The sequence below is a fragment of the Aotus nancymaae genome, unplaced genomic scaffold (assembly GCF_030222135.1).
Source record: "Aotus nancymaae isolate 86718 unplaced genomic scaffold, 86718_ANA_hifiasm-v0.15.2.pri h1tg000064l_0, whole genome shotgun sequence".
Classification (NCBI taxonomy): domain Eukaryota; kingdom Metazoa; phylum Chordata; class Mammalia; order Primates; family Aotidae; genus Aotus; species Aotus nancymaae.
Genome location: NW_026988478.1, coordinates 12596732 through 12618817, shown reverse-complemented (window position 1 = coordinate 12618817; position 22086 = coordinate 12596732). Strand labels below are relative to the sequence as shown.

General features: G+C 37.0%; 1 protein-coding gene across 4 annotated transcripts in view; it reads right to left on the bottom strand.

Annotated features, from left to right (window-relative positions):
- Positions 1–22086, bottom strand: part of SNCAIP (synuclein alpha interacting protein) — a 148966-nt gene that overhangs the window by 23784 nt on the left and 103096 nt on the right. For all 4 annotated transcript variants that reach the window (XM_021664922.2, XM_021664924.2, XM_021664923.2 and 1 more), the window contains exons 4-6: positions 15860–16731; positions 14061–14240; positions 8015–8128 (exon numbers count right to left, since the gene is read on the bottom strand). In XM_021664922.2, the coding sequence (XP_021520597.2) occupies positions 8015–8128; positions 14061–14240; positions 15860–16731 (1166 nt within the window). The remainder of the gene's footprint in view (positions 1–8014; positions 8129–14060; positions 14241–15859; positions 16732–22086) is intronic.

Here is a 22086-nt window from a genome sequence, read left to right as displayed (position 1 = left end):
ACCCTTCCGATTTTTTCTGACCAAGTGTTGGTGGTGTTGCTGGTGTCTTAAGGTAAAGATTTCTCTTCTTTCATGTTAAAGGAAGGGAACCAAAAGCTTGGAACACAAACCTTTCAAAAGCAAAGACATAGAGCGGTCACAGTATGTGTTGTCATAATCTGTTTGCATTTTACCCGCTGAGTGTTTTGTGGTATTTTCATGTTATGCTTGGCCTTTGGAGAAAGCAGGGGGATGGGATTTCACTGTTTTAAAATAGAAGAATTAAATATAAAGTTAAAAAAATATGAGAGTGGTAAAAACAACAGCATGAAGTTTAGTGGGTGGAATTTGACATTTAAAAAGATGATCATGTGTTTGAAATAGCCTTGAACTTCTTTCTTCTTAGCCTTTTAAAGGATTTTTTTCCAGTTATTTGCTCAGACTGGTCATGAACTTTTATACTTTTCTGGATTAAATTTGCCTTCATCTTCTGAACATGCCAACTAATCTGCTAAAGGAATGTGGGATAAAAACAGCCAAATCCTTTAATGTTTCATCCCTTATGTGGGGGAACAAGGCGCTGTTTATGAAGGCATCTGTGACATCAGGGACAGACTGAGCATTCGCATCACTCTTTTTCTAAATGAGCACCAGGGAGTAAGACCCCTAAAGAGCACGGTGAGAACAATGTAATCTATGTTGGTGCAAAGCAGGGTGAGTGTTAACTGCAAAAGCAGACAGACCTTGTGGAAACTGAAACCCTCAAGGGTCCCTAGAGAATGAGGTAGAGGCAGAGCCTGGCGCTGTGGCTGGGAGTTAGAAGCTGGATAAGGATGCGCTGCTGTGCTTAGCCCTCTTTTTCAAAGGCAAATCTAGAGAAAATTGGAGCTGATGTTTGGACCAGAGCAGGTGATGTTTCATTTGCCTAAGATAAAAGCAGTTCCTTTGTTTTTTCTAATTAGGTAGGGGGAAGATACTGGCTTACTTTTAATTGGACATAGATGATTATACCATGTGATCTTAACTCCTTAAAAATCTGGATGAATGGAAGTATCTCAGGATAAAAGACATAACCAACTGGTTGAGGCTAATGGCTCAGACATGGAGCCTGCAAGGGGACAGGTTATGGTGCCTTTACCAGTGAAAAAGATGGCCCCATCATAGGCAGAACAAATCCTCTTCAACGGGTCATTCTCAAGCTTGTGGTGATTTGGTTTGCTTCATGATATTAAATCATGAACTGTTAAAAATGTGGAGGGGAGAGATTTCAAAGAATCACCCAATTCAAAAAGCCTTATTTTATAAGTCAGAAAACTGAGGGAGAGGATAATAATATACAGCAAGTCCTCATTTGATGCCAGGTTCAGGTTCTTGGAAACTGCAACTTTAAGCAAAATGAAGTCTAATGAAACTAATTTTACCATAGGTCAATTGACATAAACAAGAGTTTAGTTCCTATAACATACTTCTGGTCACAAAAACAGCACCAAACTTCTAAATAAAGACCAAATGCTTCTAAAGTGAAATACTGAGATAAATGTGAGCTATATATTTAAGAAAGACTAATAAAAACAAGATAATTATTTATCTGATCCTTCTAGTTCAGGGTTGTGGGTGGCTGGAGCCCATCCTGGCAGTTCAGAACACAAGGCAGGAACAATCCCTGGACAGGACACCATCCTAACAAAGGGTGCATTCACACCCACACACATTCACTCACGCTGGGACAATTGAGACACACCAATTCACCTAATGTGCACATCTTTGGGACGTGAAGAGAAACTGAAGTATCCAGAGAAAAACCCATGCAGAGACGTGGAGAATCAGCAAACTCCACGCAGACAGTGGCCCTGGCTGGGAACGTTTTTTTCTTCTTCTCACCAACATTATAGGAAAATGATGTTGAAAGAAACCAGGTTAATTCAAGGACCTGCCATATTCCCAGATATTTTAGCGACTTCTTTCTTTAGCAAGTAAAGCTCAGAGGAGTTCGAGATATTGAGAATTGTTTTACATGTATCTTCTTGTTAGAAGTAATTCCATATCTTCAGGCCCTAATATTATGGTGGGTTTGTCTATTCCACACATACAAAAAATGCTCTTTATTAAAATCACAGTGCTTTAGTTTTAGTAGTGGGGTTATTTATAGGCAATGGAATACTGCACTTCATAAGAGTAGGAATGTTTCCATTGTGGAAATCTTGGGGAGAGTCTGGGACCTTGGACTTTTCAGGGGCTTGATAATCTGGGACAATAAGACACACACATGGTCTGTGTGAGCCAATAGTTGCCTTGGCTCCTAAGGGCTCTCCAAGTCAGGTTCAACCTGTATTGTTGCAATAACCTGCCTTCCCTTCCTATGAAGGCATGGATAACTCTTCTTCCTTACAATTAAAGATTCTAGCCAATTCAGTATGCAAGACTTACATAAAGAAAGAACCATTATTTGATGGTTCAGAACAAGACAGGTTTTGCCTAGCACCTCAAATCCAGTCTTGTGTTCTATATTAAACAATTTAAGAGTAAGCATAAGAATTTAAAATAAGAAGTACAATTGGCTTGTCCACTGAGATATGATATGGAAACCAAAATCTCTCACTATACCATGCAGAGAAGTACTCCCCAAATTGACGGGTTCACTATATACCTGGTCTTCTAATAACAAACATTTAGGGGTTTTGAGGGGGATGTGGAGATGGCTAGAGTCCCTGGTTTTGGTAAAAACATATTTAGTATCTGCTCACAGATAAATCCTGCCCTGATTCTGGGGACCATGCCTGTGGAGATGCACAGTTCTACAATTCAAAGTGACTATCTGAAAATACCTCCTAAGAAGGACAAAACAAATATGGCTATTTCTTCCTGCTGAGAAGGCACTTGTTAATGTGAATGAGTATTAGATACATATGTAATGGTGTCCCTCTCCCCTCTTAGCCCTTTTGTATGTGTTCTCTCAGTGTGGGTGTCTAACACAGGAGATGTTAAAGGATGGATGTAACTTCAGACCTTCATTTTCCCCTAAGTATTGCTTTCAGAGAGTATCTAAGGAAGTCAAATGGATAAAGATTTCTGTATCATTTGTTTCACAAAATGCCTCTCCAACTTACATTTCATCATCTACCCAAATATCCATCTATCCACTCAACCTTCATCTATTGACTGAAAACTTCTCTCATGTAGTTTCCCTCAGCAGATTCCTCTTCTGGGGATTTCCTGCTGTTTTTGTAACCTGCTTTAATGTTGTGTTTTATGTGTTCCTAAGGGCCATGCAAGTTGTTTAAAAAGGCAATTATCTCATGTGATTTATGAGATTTGCTGGAAAAATTCTAATAAAAAATGTAACTGAGACGTATGTCACAGGTTTATGGCTGGTATCAATAAAATCTCTATATTGTGTGGCAATCCATGTTTTAAAGGAGTTAGCTCTGTGATCATAGATTATCAAATCTAATATGCCAACTATTACAAGATTTCTTCCAGTTTTTGAGATGTAAAAAGGTAAAAAATAAAGGTCAGCGATAATTTTATAATGTCATGTATTGTAAGATATATGTAGAATCAAAAGATGGTAAAAAGTGAAATAAAGTGCATCTAAGAATGGATTAAACAGATTATGGCCTTAATAATTCCGTGGCAAGATTCTCCTATACATTACTAATGGTAAAATAAGTAAACTGAATAATATTGAGAGAAATACAAATAATAAGCTGGAGGAGATTCAATAGTCATAACAGCCAACATTCATCCAGTGCCTACTATGTGTTGGGCAATGTGGCTTTTCCCACTTAGTCCTCAGATCAACACTGTGAGGAAGGTTCTATTATCTCCATTTTACAGATGAAGAAACTGAGGTCAAGGGAGACCTATTCTTTTATTTTCTCTATTTTTTTAAAAAAAAGAAAATTAAAATATCTAACCCATTGAACTAGTAAGTGGTAAGGTTAGAATGACAATGGAGACAGCTTGCCATATGAACCAATGTTCTTTGTGACTCTGTTTTCTGTCTTTTGAGTATGGATATCCCCAGTTGCTCATCCCCTCATGACCCCTGACTCTGTAAAGGACATGCTTCCTTTGTGCCCCTTGAGTCAAAGAAATCACAGTTAACTGCCTGTCAGTCTGTAGGTTTTGGGGCTCTGTGTCAGTTATGCTCTGTCAAGATCAGAACTTGGAGAACAGATGGATATGCGTGCTAATCAAAGACTTTTCTGTTTTGCTTTCATCTGCAATCGCAGCACTTTCAGTACTGTTGACTTACTTCCCTATGACAGTAAAACAAAAAAGGCAGGGGAATATTTTTCCTTTTTAAAGTAAATTGTGAAAAAACAACAATAACACAGCCTGTGGGAACACCCCCCTCACCAGCATGTCTACCACTGCTCATGACGACTTGCAAGAATTGCTGAGTCTTTTATTTTTTCAAAAAGTGTGCTTAAAAAAAAAAATCTGTATTAGGGCAAACATTTAAAGTGGAGAATAATAACTACAGTATAGGCAAAGGTGCTCTTAGTAAATGTTCCATGCCATGATGCAGGTTGTTTTTGTGGAAGAATCTCCTGACTAAAAGTCACATGAATGATTCAGAAACAAAAGGAATCACAGGTTTGATGTTGAAAGTAACATAGAGCCCACTGGACTAATGATCAATACAGAGCAGGAAAAGCCCACTGGACTAATGACCAATGCAGAACAGGCAGAGGCTTCCAAGCAGCAGAGGGCAGGAAGCTGTGCTGGGAGAGCCTGGACTAGACGAACTGAACCTTCATGTTTGAATAAAACAGCCCAAGTTACACAGGCAGTAGCTTTGAATTGAGATAATTCAATTTCAATTGTTTTGCCAGTGACATCTTTCTCAAGGGACAGTAAAGCAGGCTTATCCAAGGACACTCCCTGCTTATTCCTTGGGTGTCCCTGCTGAGGCTTCCACCTTCACATTCCCTGTGGCTAGTTCTGCTAGGTACAGTCAGGCAATGAAATAATTGCACCCTCTGAGACTTCATATGTCAAGATGAAGAAAATCAATTTCTATTACCCAGGGATCTATCACACCAGGAGACCACTAAAAACTGCTGGCTACCCTGCAGTACTAGAGTCTTTAAAGGTAATTTTTACAAGAAAAAGGACACAAATTGGGAGTCACATGGAGCCCATTCTTTAGGAATCTATATGAAGGGCAGAGAGCAACTAAAATAAACCAAGAGAGGAATTTTCCTCTGTACTATCCTTTCCAGAGGCATTTACCAAAGAAACAAAGCCAGGACACACTCAAATGCCTGCTGGATGTAGAAAAACTTGCATGTGCTGAATCCATTAGAAAACTGTTCAATAACAGTCTTCCTTGTGAAAATATTAGGCTTGTAATGGTTCCAAGTTCAGCATCTCCACAGGTTATCTGTTACATAAGTGGCCGTGGCGGATGTAGGATGGCTGGACAGAATTCGCAGTTCTAATGGGCTTCTATATTTTCCACTTGGGTAAAAATGATCTCCTAAGGGTGCTGCTGGACTGCCCCCCTCAGAGCTGTATTTTAGGTCATAAAAAATGCTTATCATCTTGAAATAACAACCTGAAGATTGATACTAGCATGAAGCAAACATTTGACACAGCTCTTCAAACAGGTCACGAATTTCCATATTTTCCTCTAGTCCCACCAAGTTACACTGTGACCCAACCAGTCCCAGAAAGAGGGCACTTTATTTTGTTCAGTCCCAATACCTTCAAAATTATGAGAAACCTGCTGTGAGAGCTGAATAAAGAAAGTGGCATATATAATCAACATTTCCCAAGACAAAGAATGCCGAATGCCCGATTATTTACTTAGAGTCTCAGAACAGCCCTGCAAACCTTTCCTACTTTCCTTTGGCAAGCTCCACCAAAAGTGTGGGCAGCCTTTCTACTGATACTTAAAATTCCTTTTTAGGCTTTAATATAAGCAAATGAAATCGGGGACATGAAATAACTATTCACACAATTGAACACAATTCTGTTTTAGACTGAAAATGATTAGGAAGATGAGCAGTGATCAAATTCTTCTGGTTATTTGACAATCCTATTCTCTCCTTTTTCAGTATAGATGTTCTTTGACTTACAATGGGTTATGGACAGATAAACCCATCCTAAGTTGAAAATACTGTTAAGTTGAAAATGCATTTAATACACTGTAGGGTATTGGTTGTTTAACCTAGTGATCAAGTGGCTGTTGGGAGCTGTGTCTGCCATGACTCAGCATTGCAAAAGAATATTGTACTGCATATCATTAGCCTGGGAAATGATCAAATTTCAAACTTGACATGTGGTTTCTACTGAATGCGTATCTCTCTCACAGCATTATAAAGTCAAAAAATAGTAAGTTGAACCACCGTAAGTTGGGGAGCGTCTGCATAAGCAAAACATTGCACCCTTATGTCATGCCTTATTAACTAGTATTCATCGTTTTCAGGACACCGTGGATGGGGACTAGTAAGTGCAATACAGAAAGAACACAGAGTAAGTATAAAATTTCAAAGACAGTGGCTTTTAAAAATTTTAATGTTGGGCCTGCTCCTTTCTCCATTTCGTAAACTTGGTACAGTTGCAAATTTCTTCAATGAGTTATGTGATGCACTCCAAATACCATAATGTATTGTTAGATGAAACTACAAAAAGTCTTCTTTAGCTATATCAGTGCCCCTATAAACAATTTCATACATATTCAGTACAAATGGGGACAAAACAGGATCTGGTCCTAAATGAAGTGAGAGCACTTGAGCTGAAGTCTACTTGGTGCTCTTACTAGCCATTAGATCATGTGCAAGTCATTTCACTCTCTTTCTTCAGTCTCCTCATCTATGGAATGGGGATAAAAACAACAAGGTCTCACAGGGTTGTTTTGAGGACTCAATCAGATAATGTACACAAAAATCCAATGGCATGGTGCCTGGCACGTATAGGAAACATTTTACATGTATATATAGTAATATAAAAACATGTTTTTATATAATACATATAATACACACACACACACACACACAAACAAACAAGTTACCATAGAGCAAAATAAACTATCCCTAAGCATGACTCCCACTAAAGAAAGACTGTAGTAATATTCTTGTCTACTTTTTGAACTTGAGATTGTCATAGTTGAAACAGCATAATCTCTTGTTGACGATACCACAGTTTACTTCTACTGGAGAGTTTATGAAGCTAAAGGGGATACAGTTAAATGCATGAGAAGCAATTTTCTTTGCCACAAATACAATTAAATCGATTTTAACACAGTACTATTATTTTTAAGACTGAGATTGATATTTTGTGGTTCCAATTTTTTAAAAAGATAATTTACAGTCACATTCTGCAAAAGGAGGTCGTAATTTTTAACTGCATACACTTGATTGTGATCTGTGTACACTAATTAATGTTGGGAATTCCTAATGTGGAAATTGATTGCAACTGAGAGCCATCTAGTTAATGTGCTTATTCATCTTTAATTGAATGAGACTGCCTTGATTAATGTCTTATAAAGATTTTCCTTTCAACTTTGGATTCAAGAAAATGTACTGTTGTTCCTTTTGATAAATATTAAATGTATTTATTGTAACAAATTTGGAAAATACTGAAAATTTTTAAAAATAGAAAACAGAAGCCACCTGTACTTCTACTCTGAGTGATAACTACTACACATATATTGTGACACAATCTTTTTTAGTACTATTTTCTATTTCTCTTTATCTCCAAAATGCAAATTTGGTGCTAAATTATAGGACCAGTTTTGTATCATACGTATTTATTTAGTACTACATAATGAACATTTTCTCATAAAATGCCATCAATGGATGTAGCCTAATTATTTATCCAATATCTGCCATGGAATATTTATTTAGGTTGTTGTAAACTTTTTTGATTATTTTAAAAAACAACAACAAATATAATTGTTTATATATCTTTGGATACATTTCTGATGATTTATTATGTTTGGATTTTGAAGGGATAATAAAAAAAACAGCAGTAAGATGATATGATACACAAAGGGAAGATACTTAAAAAAACATCTTCATACCTGGCCATAGCAACCTGCATAATGAATGAGGCTTGGAAAATCCTTAGAACAACTCAGTTCTGCAATGGCTTCTGTTTCACTCACCATCCAGCGTACACACTCCAACTGACCATTCTAGATTTTAAAAAAGAAAGAGAGACACAAATTCAAGGTAATTCAGGTTTGCAAAATACGTTAAAGATAGTAATTTTACCAAGGAAAGAAATCATACAAATTTTGGCATTTATATCTGGCTTAATTTATTTATGTTATAAAGATATAACCAATTATGTTATATTCCTGATCTGTGGATTTGGTTCTAAATCAATTGCAGAATTTTTATTTAAGTTCATTTTCATAATTGTAATCAGTTATTTTAAACTCACTTTAGTAAGGTATAATTTGCACACTACAAAATATAATCTTTTAAAGTATATGGTTTGATGTATTTTGACAAGTATGCATACTTCTGTTACTACAACTTCAATCAAGACAAAGAACATTTCCATTACCCCCAAAAGTATTCTAGTATTCTTTGGTTCTCACCTACATCACCTTTGTCCCAGACAACTACTGATAAGATTTCTGTTACAGGAGATTAGTGTATGTAGTCTTGTGTCTGGCTTCTTTTATACAGCAGGCCTTTGGGATTCATCCAAGCTACTGCTTGTATCAGTAATTTATTCCTTTTCTATTGTTGAGAAGTATTTCACTGTAGAATTATACCACAATTTATTTATCCAATAACTTATTGATAGACATGTGGATTGCTTCCACTTGAGGGATATTATAAATAAAGTTGCTATGATGAATATTTTTTGTGAATAAATGCTTTTCTTTCTCCTGGGTAAACACTGGAATTTCTGAGTTGCATGGTAGCTGTATATTTGACTTAATAAAAAGCCATCACACTAGTATCTAAAGTGAGTGTCCACTTTACATCACCACTAGCATCATCTGAGAATTTTAGTTGTTCCAAAACCAAGCCAACACATGGTACAGTCAATCAGTATTCTTCAATTAAACTTCATAAGATGTACAACTGTCTTCCAGTCCCCAAAGAATCATATTTGTTAAAGAAAAATCAGTAAACAAATATTTAAAATTAAAAATTTCAATAAGGGATCAGGTAAATAGTAAAATATTTAAAAATTTTAAAAAGGGAAATTATTATTTATTATACACAAATAATATAACTATGGATACAGAAAGTAAAATATCCTCATCTTTTACATTTTTAAGGAAACCAACCCTCATGATCTTTAGGACCAAGTAAAAGTAAGCAGGAAAAAGAGTAGGAATTTCTTACAGTCTTTTGTGAGGATTTTTAACTGTCATACTTTTTAAAATATTTCTCATAATTTTTGAGAATCTTAAACTTCTCTCAAAAAGCAATCAAGGCATGTAAATAGCTACAATATAGTCCATACATATCTGTAGAAAATGTTCCCTACCACTTATAGATATGGATATCGATGTCGATATAGATCTCTTAGTGATTAAAACCCAGATTCTGGCATGGATTTATATCTTAATCTGCCACTTAGTAACAAGATCACGGACAAGTTACTTTCTTTCTGATACTCAATTTTCTTATCTGTGAAATAGTGAAATACCAGGGATAATAGTAACTACCTCACAGAGTTACCATGAAGATTAAATGAGATAAATCATGTAAACTTACTAAGCACACAATACTTGTTACCTTCTGTTAGAAAGCTCTGTTAGTTTCTCACAATAACTCTGTCAGACAAATGGAACATTCAACCACCTTCCTAGTTTGCAGCTTGTGGGATCTTAGCCCAAGAGAAAAGAGGTATGGTTGGCAGGGAGCCAGAGGAGGCTTCACTGAGGGTAGCATTTAAATTAGTAGAATAGAACTATTTTCTCTTTATTTTAGAATTCTATCATTTAACTGCTCAAGGGTAAAAATCTATTCTGAAAGAAAGACAATGAGGTAATCTGTTCATTCTTCATTTTATTCCATTTGGATAATGGAACTCCCAACTATTTACATGCAGATTCTATTCTCTTGAGGTATTTTCCCTGGGAGGTTGGTCTGTATGAGTTGGCTCCCTGCCCCTCTGGCTGGATCTGGCTGATGGAGAGCAGTGGCAGATCAGGAAAGGAGAGTGTTTGAGGCCCCCTCTATGGGGTTGCCATTGGCCAGCTGGATCCCTTAAAAAGTTCAAAAGTAAGCCAGTCCTTTGTATTCAGCCTTCTCTATCTCTTATCTTATAACCACTCCTTTCCCTTTCCCACAGTTTCCCAAGGAGGTAACTGTGTCCTCATTGTTAGAGAACCCAGGATATTGCACTTTCCTTTACGAACTCCCTTGCCCTCAACCATCCTTTTATGTATAATCCCTTAATTACAGACTTTCCTTAAGTTTCACAATTTGAGCATGCCAAATATTTCCTACCAGGATTAAAAACAAAAAAAAAAAACACACTAATACAATATGCTTCATATCCTCTAAATGAAGAAAGAAATAGAAACCATACTGATCACTTACTAGGCAAGACAGTTTAAGTAAATTGGTATTTACACAGAACACAGAAATGTAAGGCAACATTCCTGATTTCTGATTTTAGTAATGTAAGTCTTCTCTCTACTGTTTTTTTTTTTTTTGGTCAGTTTACCTTAATTATACATTCATCAATTTTTTTAAATATTTTTCATAGAACCAAATGTTATTTTGTTGATTTTTCTCTATTATTTTTCTATTTTTAATTTTATTTCTTTTTACTCTAATTTTTATTATTTCCTTTCTTCTGTTTGTTTTGGATTTAGTTTGCTCTTCTTTTTCTAGTTTTCTAGGGTGGAAGATTAAGCTATTAATTTGAGGTCTTTCTCCTCCCCACTTCTCTCTCCTCCTCTTTTAATAGAGGCATTTATAGCTAACAGTCTCCCTCTAAGTGCTGCTTTAGTTGCATCTTGTAAGTGTTGGTATGTTACGTTTTCATTTTCATTCATCTACAAATTTGCCTTGTGATTTCTTAACACATTGATTTATTTTGACATTTAATTCTACATATTTATGAACATCCAAAATTTCCTTTTGTTATTGATTTCTAATTGCATTCTATTATGATTGAAGGATACAACTTTGTATTTCAATCCTTTAAAACTTATCGAGACTTATTTCATAGCCTAACATATGGTCTATCCTGAACAATGTTTCATGTGTACTTGACAAGAATACGTTTTCCGCTATTGTTGGGTAGTGTTCGATTAGATGTCTGTTAGGTCTAGTTATTCAAGGAGGCAACATTTAAAATAAATAAAATATTGTTAGAAAGGCAGAAGGAAATATTATATCACTACTGCAAGTTTGAAACAAGTATTACTCACCATAAATATACATACTAAGAAACAAACAAACAAACAATTCTAGTGGGAGATTTTTGCCTGCCAAAGTCTATGGGCCTGGTGCCACTCACTGTATGTTAAAAGGGAGTATAATGTTATGTATTTGAAGTCATGTTATTCCCAGACGGACACTTTGCTTCAAAGGACTGAATGAGAAATGAAAAGGGAATTAAGATTATTTCATTCCAAGACTGTTTAAGTCTTAAAATAATTTCTTCTGCTGTTCAATGTAAGAACACAGACAGCTCTCACCTTTTAGAAATATTTCTTTCCAATTACTTTGCTTAATCATTTCTAAAGAAAACTCAATAATACTCTGAACTCCCACAGTATCTACTCTTGGGCATCCCAGAAGTAGTCAATTCTGCTTGTAACTGGCAGAATTTATTATGTTCCATTCCAGGAGTTTAATAGAGAGGGAGAGATGTTCTTAAGCCCTGGTATGACTTCAAAGCCCCTGTTCTCAAGTAATCTTTCTGTTTGATACCTTATCCCTAACTCTGCTTCCTGTCAGCCAAGTCATATTATCTTAGCAACTTCTGCCCATTTGTATCAACTTGGTCTTTCATGACAGCAGGGCCCTCAGAACTGTGCTTAATGAGGTGAAACACCACTAGTTGGTTACTGGTGTTTTAGGACCTTCAAAACAAGGTCCTAAAACAAAATGACTCCTTAGAACTCTCTCAACGTCATCAATGTTCATCAAAATACACTGAATGGACTGAGACAAAAATATGTGTCAGGACAGATTTCTAAAGAGGGTAGCACTTGTTAAAAAATATTTGTATTTACTGCTTTTGTAAATTCTAGAATAAAGCAACAGAACAGTCAAATAACATTGTCCGGAAGTGAAGTATGAAAAGCCTGAGGCCTCAAATCTGTAAAAGCTTTTAAGTCTTATGGGTTTGAAATCTTTTTCATTAAAATGAAGAAAAACTGCTCTTTAAGTTTGTACACTGATTGTATGATGGCAATCTTAACTTGACTGCAGGAATATAAGAACGAATTGAAACTTATTATGGATATCATAGAAGGTGCTTATGCTGAAGATTGGTGTAATGTCCATGAAGTTTCTTATGTACCTTCTACTCAGAGATTTAAAAGAAGCCCTAAGGCATATAAATTAAGAAAAAATTGTTTTCATCTACCTATATAATTAGGAGGTATTCAATAATCTACCATTAAGAAGACTAATAAGAACTGTATTTTATAAACAAGAAAACAGCAAGACAAATCTCAGCACTCATTGACACTGCAAGAATATTTTTTTCATCACTGACACATACTCATTGATGTCTACAGGACTCTGTCACAGGACTATATCCCAAATTTGCCATCCTGTACTTGTGTTACTGATAACTTACCAGTCTCATCCACCAGCTATTAGTTCCTTAAAAGTAGACACTATGACTTATACAAATTTGTATTGTCAGCACTGAACACAGTACCTGGTAAACTTGGTACACTTCGTTAAGCTCAACTATATTAAATCTTGACTTTACATTTACTTATCTTTCTTCATGATAGCTGCCTGCAGTTTAGTTCTTAATTCATCATCTTATCATTTATAACCAAAGGCAAATGATACCCACTAGGGTCATAGATTTATTTTATTTAAAAAATTATTTTCTAAGATAGATTTGAAGTATATCTTATTAATTACTTTGCTTAACTGAGCAAAATTAAATAAAATAGAAATTATTTTTAATGTATAAAACTTGGCTGAATCATCAAAAACAAATCATGTCTGCATAAAAGATACATTAAGGTAGAACAGCAGTTGACTATTTTTTAAATGTAACATTCTTTAGTGAATTCACATGTAGGTTTCTCTAACAAATTTCCCTCATCAATTTCAACATAATTCAATTTACAAAAATTACAATTATTCAGCTTTTAGAAGACACAACTATTATGTAAAGCAAAGTACATACACAAAACCGCAAGATGTATTATATTTCCCTGAATGTCACTTCTGGCTTTTTAATAAATATGATTGAATTCTACATTTATTTGTTAAAGATCTTAAAAGTAATTTTAGTTGAATAGCTAATCTTCTAGTGATGTATTCTATTTTGCAGAGGCACTTGCTGCAGTGCTATAAAAGTCCATGTTTTCTTGTCTCACAGTTTCTAGTTTTTAACTCTATCCCAGTCAACAATAATTTGTGTAGTTTTTGACAGCATACGGTGCTCTGCAAGAGCTAAACTCAAACTTGGCACTGATATTCTAAAACATTCTTGATACTAAAGACACTAAAACTGCAGATGTGATCTGTTAAGAGCCCACTTTGTTATCTGAAACACTCCTGAGTTCTAGCATCCTTAAAACACACCTTCCCCCATTCGTCCTGCTCATTATTCTCATAATTGGAAGAAATGAGAGTCTCTGATAGATCCAGATGTGGTTAAGAAGCTAAACTGTGATCCCTACGAATAGCAGAAGTTCTTAGAACCACAACCTATCATTCTCCTTTCTCCTTAGCTGCAGATTGACAAAAACAGGGAATTTAGTCTCAAAATCTCAAGACAGTTAGTAACTGAAATGACTACTCTCTTAAATGCAATATGTTCATTTGCTCTCTGCTTGACAAAGCACTCTCTTCTCTCCCTTCCAACACTTTAACTCACATGGAATCTCAAAAACATAGAAATCTGACTTCTAGCTGTGGAGGTTCCAGCCCCCAACCAGTCACCTTGATGGCCAGGCCTGCTGGAGTCAACTTCTCAGTGTTACGCTCATTGAGGCAGTCTTCTCCCATCAAAGAAGTGAGGTGCTGCAGGCACTCTGCATGTCCCTGTGACGCCGCAATATGTAATAGATTGTTTCCATTTTCGTCGTGAATTTTGTCTAGATTGTCGGCAGCTAGGTGTGGCTGTATAAATAGTAAGATTAGAAAATCTGAGTCAATAAATCACAGCAAGACCCTGTGGGGTTTTTCTCTGGGCACTGGAAAGAAGAAATGTGTTTACAGAAGCTCTGGTGGCAGCCTTGAGGATCTAGTAAGTCAAAGTTTCTTGCTATTATTCTTTGTTGTAATATGCTTTGAACGTGAGTTCTCAAGAGACAGATCTTCATACAAGACATGGCAACAGGGCTAGGGCCAATGAGCTGTGGAGGCTTCAAGTTGGCTTTCTAAACAACTATAATGACATTAACAGTAATTGGTGGGTTCCCTGTCTGTCTCCCCAACTTGATTATGAAGTCCTTGAGGGCTGGGGCTGGGTTTTATTCCCTGTTTTAGGTTTGTTGAATGAATGAGCTACTTGTCTCCACCTGTTTATTTTGCCTTGAATTGCAGAGAACTGGCTTTGGCAAACTACATGATGACTGCTGCTACTAGTGCTCTCATAGGTACCTTTAGATGCCGTCATCAGACAAACTCCTGGGGGTATCTGGAGGCTACATGGCTTGGCTTTCTCACCTCTAGCGAAGTTTTGTCCCTTGACTATGAACTAGTTGATAGAAATTGTTGGGTGAACTGAGAGGTGGTGTTAGCATTTGGGAAACATGAAAACATGAGAAGGACAAAAGAAAAAAATGAACCAAAGAGAATTAGGGGGAAGAGCCAGGAAAATGGAAAAGGCATTTTCAGGAGAGAAAAAAAGTACTGCTTTATTTCATAAAATTATTCAATTCTACCACCCTATCACAACAGCATTTGTGATAATAGAGCAAGTATATTGTATTTATCTATGCATGGCTTTACACTAAGTAGAATCACATTGCCAAGATGTGATGATTTTCTTGAATGAGACTTTAATTAGCATCATAGCATGAGCTCAGGCTTGCTACTGTTTGATCCAAGTCTGGAAGCCAGAAAAGAACAATGTAGACAGATGGAGTGCTATTTCAGTTTAGCTCTCTCTGAGCCTAAGCAGAACAGACTTTTCTTACATCATGTTACTCTGTGTCTAGAGTCTTTGGAAAAGCTTCTTCATGCTCTCTAGACATGCAGGGCTGGCAGTAACTAAAAACTCCACCTGGGTCAGAGGGCAATGAAGCTCTTAGGTAAGCTTCTATCTACAAATATTCTTTTCAAACAACCTGGTCCAACTCTTCTGAATAATGATGAGGACAAAACAGAAGACCCTCTGTTCACGTATCTGGCAAGTCCACCATCAGCAAAGAACTGACATCCCCACAAATAACTGTGTGAGAGCATTGGGAACCATTTGAAAAGCAAAAAGAAAGGCATTAAGAATCAAGTTAAAGAAAGTGCCGGGCTCTGTTTGAGATTAAGAGTCTTTTCAGTTGAATTCATGCAAAGTTAAAATGAAATAACACTCGCTCTATAGACATTTGTTTTCCCTGTATTAACCTCATAACTTCTTATTTTAAAACTCAGAAGGTCACATCTCCCAACTAAAGCCACAAATAAGGATTAAGTAAAAACCAAAACAAATGCAGCATAGTTCTGTTACTAATGAATGCAGCTGATAAAAAAGGAGTCTCTAGTCTATTGACATGTATACTGAACTAGCTTATACTTACCAGGAGAGAGATTTGTCCTTCTTTAACAATGTTCAAGATGCTTTTTACTTTTTTCAGATACTCACTTCTTTCTTCTGGGCTTTGGGAGCTGGTCCAGTTCAGGCTACTGACCTGCTCTTCTTGTTTGGATTCTGCTGTTGAGGATTGCAAGTGGAAGGCCCTGAGCTGGCAGTCTGGTGTTGTCTTCTCAACTTTTCGACCATGAGAATCACTAAATGTCTTGTTTAGGAAGTCTTTACTCTGGTTTTCAGGCTCATATGCAGAGCCACATTTAACCAGAGGAGGTGAGATCTCGGGTTCTTCAGTGGACAGCTTGTGCTGATCACGGATGACAGCTGATGCTTTTCTCAAGTGAGGGCTTTTCATGGGAGAAAGAACACAAAATGGTGCCATGTTGGATGGTGAGTTCTCAGAACTTCCTGTAGAGCAGACTTTGCCAGAAAGGCCATTGATGGTTGTGCATAAGCCCAAAATTCTTTTTTCTGAAGTTACCTTGGTAAAAGAGGCAAGCTGCTGACTGGATTTAATATAAGGCACATCCAGAATCTCATCCATGTCGAGGTCGTAGTGCTCCAGTTCACCCAGCGATGTGCTGGGCTCAGAGCTCTTACCTGGTGGGCCGCCCACTCCATCTCCAGGGGTGAGATCCTCAGGCTGGGTGCCCGGGTCAGACTCACCCCCTTTCTGGTACTCAACCACTTTCTGGTTCTTTTGGTCATCACTTTCATTGTTTTCCAGAGTCTCTGGCTGATGTTTCAGTGGTGAAACACGCTTCACTGGGCGGAACTTACTGTACACATCAGCGATTCCTGTGGGCTTCTGTGTGTTTGTAATAAGAGTTGAGATGCCACAATTCCAGCTAGAGCTAGAAACTGTTTTTAAAAAATTAAAATAGGAGACTATTAATTTGGAATGCTGAACTCATCTTGGCTATTTAGGTATATGTGATTCATTCAAGTTATGTTCAAATTAAGGTTCTGTGTATGAGAATGACTTAGAGTGCATGTCAATAGAATAAAAAATTCATACTTACCACTGGAAAACAGTGAATGATAAAAGAAAGTTATAACATATTGACTCAAAATTAATTAAAGTAGCAATAATGGTAAAAGCAAACAGCCAGGGAAGCAAACCCAGATAGGTATTTAGGTTTATTCCCTGCATAGATCTACCTCCCTGGCAATATTTATATATTTGTCACCATCCTGAAAAACAAGATTAGCAAATAAGATCTTCAGTGTTAAATAAACTTCCAAACTAATTTAGGGAGAAAAGGGATGTGTGCACACATGCACACACATTAGCATGCATGTCCACATATACCCTTAATGCTTAAGAAGTTCCATGTAAAGAAGTGGCAAATTATTTAATATTGAGTAAATTCAAACTATGACCTCCTGAGTGACTCCCTAGGTGTACCATTAAGTGGATTACGGAAAGATTAGGAAGAAATGCAGTGGTCAGGAGTTGACGGACTGTGGGAGACAAGACATAGTTGAGTTAAGCCCACCTTGGTCACAGGATCCTAGTCAACTATCATGCAGCAGCATTTCATGGTGCTTTCTGACATATGACACAGTGACAGAATGTACTAAGACTTCACAACAGAACATGTTCTTTAAGATTCATACTGCCCTCCATTGTTGAGAAGGCTGGAAGTAAACAGGAGAAGAAAGTTGTGAAAAGAAGATGGGTTAGGCAGAGTGTTTTCTAATTTTTGTGCAAAGTTTAGAAAAAGATTGTGTGTTGGTTTGCATTTGGTAAGTGTCTGGTTGCGATAGAGTAGAAAGTGAAATAGCCAGAAACACCTGGAGGTGAAAGATAAGAAGAACTATCTCTCCTAGTAATCCCTGCATGAGAGGCTGCCTGGTGCCTCCTCTTGGGGCAAGCAGATGGAGCAACAACAGTCTCCTCAGCCATGATGATGTTGTTTCCTCCCTGGGACACTCCCCTGCTAGGTTAAAGATGACCCCATACCCTTGGAAAAGTGCAGGCCACTGATTGATGGGTTCCTAGTTCCTTGCCATGTAGTTCCTATCATCCCCCATCAGAGGATGAGATTTCAGGGCATGCCCTTCAACTAGGGACCTTCCATCTACCTCTTCTCTTCTGAAAAACAAGTGGGAAGGATTTATCCCAAAAGCATGTGTATGTGTGTGTTCTTCACTACCGGGCACAACCAAAGGAAAAAAGAACATGAGATGGGTGTATACTCATGTCTGTAACTTCTGCAATAGCCCCTGGCTTTGACTGATTCTTGGGGTAAGAGTGGAACATACATCATTAAAGTTCTCTAAATTTAAGCTACTGGCCATTCTTCTTCCTGTTGAGATATGTTCTAAAAGGATTCAGAGAAGTTCTGGAACCAAGCTAAGGGGATGACAGTGAGTGCTCTGAGCCTGAATGCTATATAACTATCAGTGACTTCTTTTCCTGAAATCAACCACAATTTTGCATGAGGTTTCAGAGGCTCTGCACTACGCAGTCCACTTCTCAGACCTTTCTGGCCCTGGCATTTTAGAATCTAAGAAGAGAATACTATGATAAGCTGTGGAAGGAGGGCTGGAGTCTCTCCAATAAGTAATGTGGAAGAGAATGTTCCAGAAGGGGAGGAAGGTATCTAGATGATCTTAGGCTGCTGCTTTTCTTCCCTTTTGTTGGCTCTAGTTCTTAGTTGTACACAGTGGTTGGCACAGATCAGACAATTAACAAATGCTAGTCTGTGAATTTGAATCTCACTTTGCACAACACATTAAATCTTCTAAAATGCACAAAGTGCATCCTTCTGAGGGATTTACAGTTTAATTTCACAGGGGACAAAATCCTGTTAATAAACTCAGCGGAGTGATAATCACCAGTAAGAGCTCAATTTGCTAAAGTTATTTATGAAATGTAAATATGCAAAGGCAAAGACTAATTCCAGTTGGTCTCTTATAAATTTAAAAGTTTTCTATCTCTTATATGACCTTTTCTCTCTAAAAATATAAAGTCATGAAAAATTAATGTCTGCCAGAAAATTCTGCCAAGTCTTTCTCTCTTCAAGAACACATGGTTACTTATTTAATTAAAACAGCAGGAGATAGTGGACATAGAGTTTATAAGATGTAAATATGCCTTTAATTTTATTCATCAACTTTCTGCATATCTTTAAATAAAATGGGAAAAAATTTATACTCATAGACATTTCTGAGATACACTCTTACTATTGGGTATATTTGCTAATATTTTGCCGATTACCTTGATTTCTCTGGAACCTCTAGAAAATGTGCATCTCAGAATGTAATAAAAAATTTTAAAGCCACATAACTTAGTAGGTCAATACAACGAATGCATTGTACCAATATATTTATGTATTATATAAGGTCGTAGGTTCAAAGGGCTACTCTTTTATGTTGGCTTTATTTACATGTGAAATTTTTTCCAAGTGATATAGGGAAATGGATACCATATGTTTCCCAGCTGTTTTGTTCTGACAGGAGCCATTAAAAACGCTCTATGGAAATGAATTCTGTCTGGTTCTTACGAAAACACGTCTTTTCACAGAAGAGTCCAGAAACTGAAGATGGAGCGTCAACATTTTGGCTTGTTGTCCCTCTCCTTCCTCAAACCTATGACTCTTTTTGAGGCTGTGAGTGAGATCTGTATTTTCTCATCTATGTCTTGATTGCCAAGAAAAGGAATCCCAGTAACAAAAAAACAGATATTTCACAGGTTTTCATTAAAAGGCTCCAATGTATTGCTATATTATATACTTGAATGGGAGGAAGGGCAACTTGATGCTATATAACAAAAGACAAAATTCAATCCTTTATTGCTGCTAAGCTGTGTAATCATGTATTTTACGAACAACACAGAAGAGGGGCTATTAATGACTAGTAAGATTTTTCACTTGCAATTATTTAAATCTATCAAAAATTTCACTCATACTTTTATTTTATTGCAATACAATAGTAAATTTCTTATCATATATGGAAACAAAGTTTAGACTTACTTTGGTTCCTAGAAAAATTTTGAGAATAAATTTGCTTTCTGAAAATCATGAATAAATTTTTTACATGTTAGAGAAATTTAAATCCCCCAAATTTTATCTATTTTAGATTCGTACAAGTTCTGTGACAGCAGAGTCTGTGTCTAATTTATCTCTCTATCCCTTAAAGAACCCAGAAAATTGCTTTACATAATTAGATTCATAATGACTTTTTGGTTGAATGGGCTCATTTTTAACATCTTATAGGAGTAAACATGCCTAATAAGCCTTAAACCTGTCTAGTTGATTACACCACAGATTCTCTAAAATGGTCAGTAAGTAAACAGACGTGTATTTGCTGCTGATACATAGGCCACAATTATCTCTTCGGATCTAGCTGGCACTTGGAATGCCACTGAGCTTTAGCAAAGTATTTGCCTGCTGACTCTCTATACCCATCTATTGATTGAACAAACATGTTATGCAGTCTTAGAATGTGCAAGGATTCCTGATAGGTGGCCTGTTCTGATCCAAGTGCCTCATCTTTCTCCACCCTTGCCCACTCCTTCTCCTTCCCTTCTTCCCCCAACACATCCAGATGTTGCTCCTCTTCCCAAAACATATTTCTTGTGATAGTGACCTACATGGTGACATGAACACTTATGCAGTCTCCCAAGCAATCTATCTCCAGTGCATCCTTGACCCTTCTCTTTCCTTGACCCTGGCCCTTCATCCCTCAGGTACCAAGTCCTGCTGTGTCCTTATTGTGATTATCCTCAATCCCTCTGAAATCTGGGCCCTCTTCTTCAGCATCACTAAACTGACTGGACCACATTGGGATCCTCTCCCACAGTCTCTGCAAGGTTTTCCTGGCTTCCCCTGCTCTCTTTTTTTCAGTCCTGAGTTATCCTTCTTCAATAAATCTTACTTTGTCACCCAGAATCCGCTCAAATATTTCAGGTAGCCCTGTACTAAACAATACTTCTCCATACGTGGGTACATACCCTGCAGTATCTAAGGGTCACACAGAAATCATGCTAAATACCCCTGATTTACAGAGTGAGAATGCTATTTACCTTCCAAATTCTCTTTCTTCTTACTAATTAATTTAAGGAGACTCACTTTGGTGCTAGAATGAATTTTACTCCCTTCAAAAAGTTACAATTCCCTATTTGAAAAATGAGACTGCAAGTCTCAGGCTCAGTGATGTTCATAAGCAAAGAATTAAAGGAATGTTTTATGTTCAATTTATCACATTCATTTTAACGATGACCTTGAATTCACTGCAAGTGACCATGGTTTTCTATTTATAAACAGAGTGACATGAAGTTTCTTTTAAAAATGAATATGTTTAAAAGTCAGGTGTTTTAGAAAAATAAATAAACAGTACAGGTGCAATACAGGTAAAGCAAAACTAACAGAGGTAGACTTGGGATACAATGTATATTGTGGAAATGATACTTAAATTACTAGGTTTGTGAAACCTTGGCTTCCGGGATAATAGCTAAGTTCTTCAGCATAATATGTAACAGTTCTTGTATTCCTTTTCTAATTTACCTTCTCATCTCAGCACGCATAATTCCCAAATCACTAATTTTTCCCTGCAGCTCCACTGCTAAATTCATCCTTTCTAGATATACCACACTCTCCCTGCATTTAGGTTTATTCTTACCTTCCTATAATGCCCTTGGCTGTCTTCCCTGCTTGAGACTCAGGCTCATCTCACAAGATTCTACTCAGGGTTTATCTCCTTTGTGCAGTTCCTGTGACTCTCCTAGAGAATAATTGCTCCTTGCTTCCCAGTGCCCTGATAATAACTGCACATACCTAGAGTTAGGCATTTTTGAAATTCTGTTACAGCTATTCACTCACGCACCTGTTTCACCTTTCCTCCTGAGAATCCCTCCAGGGCAAAGATAGCCTGAGAACCAACTTGTGTTTATAACCAGTCCTTTATCTAGCAGAGTACCCTGAAGATATTGGGGATCAATGGCTTCTCTTTCAATGTATGGATGAAAGAATAAAGGGAGAGGTGGGGAGGGAAGGAGGAAGGGGGAAGGGAGAAAGGAAGAAGAGAAGGAAGAAAGGAGGAAAGGAAGGAAGGAAGAGGGAGGGAAGGAAGATGCCAGAACCAAAGATGAAAAGTACAGCAACTAAATACGAGTTCTGCCACAATGAAGTCACCCTTGCCACATTTTGGGCACACTAACTGTGCCGAATATTTCAAAGACAGTGTTAGTAAGCTATTGAAAATGTTTAG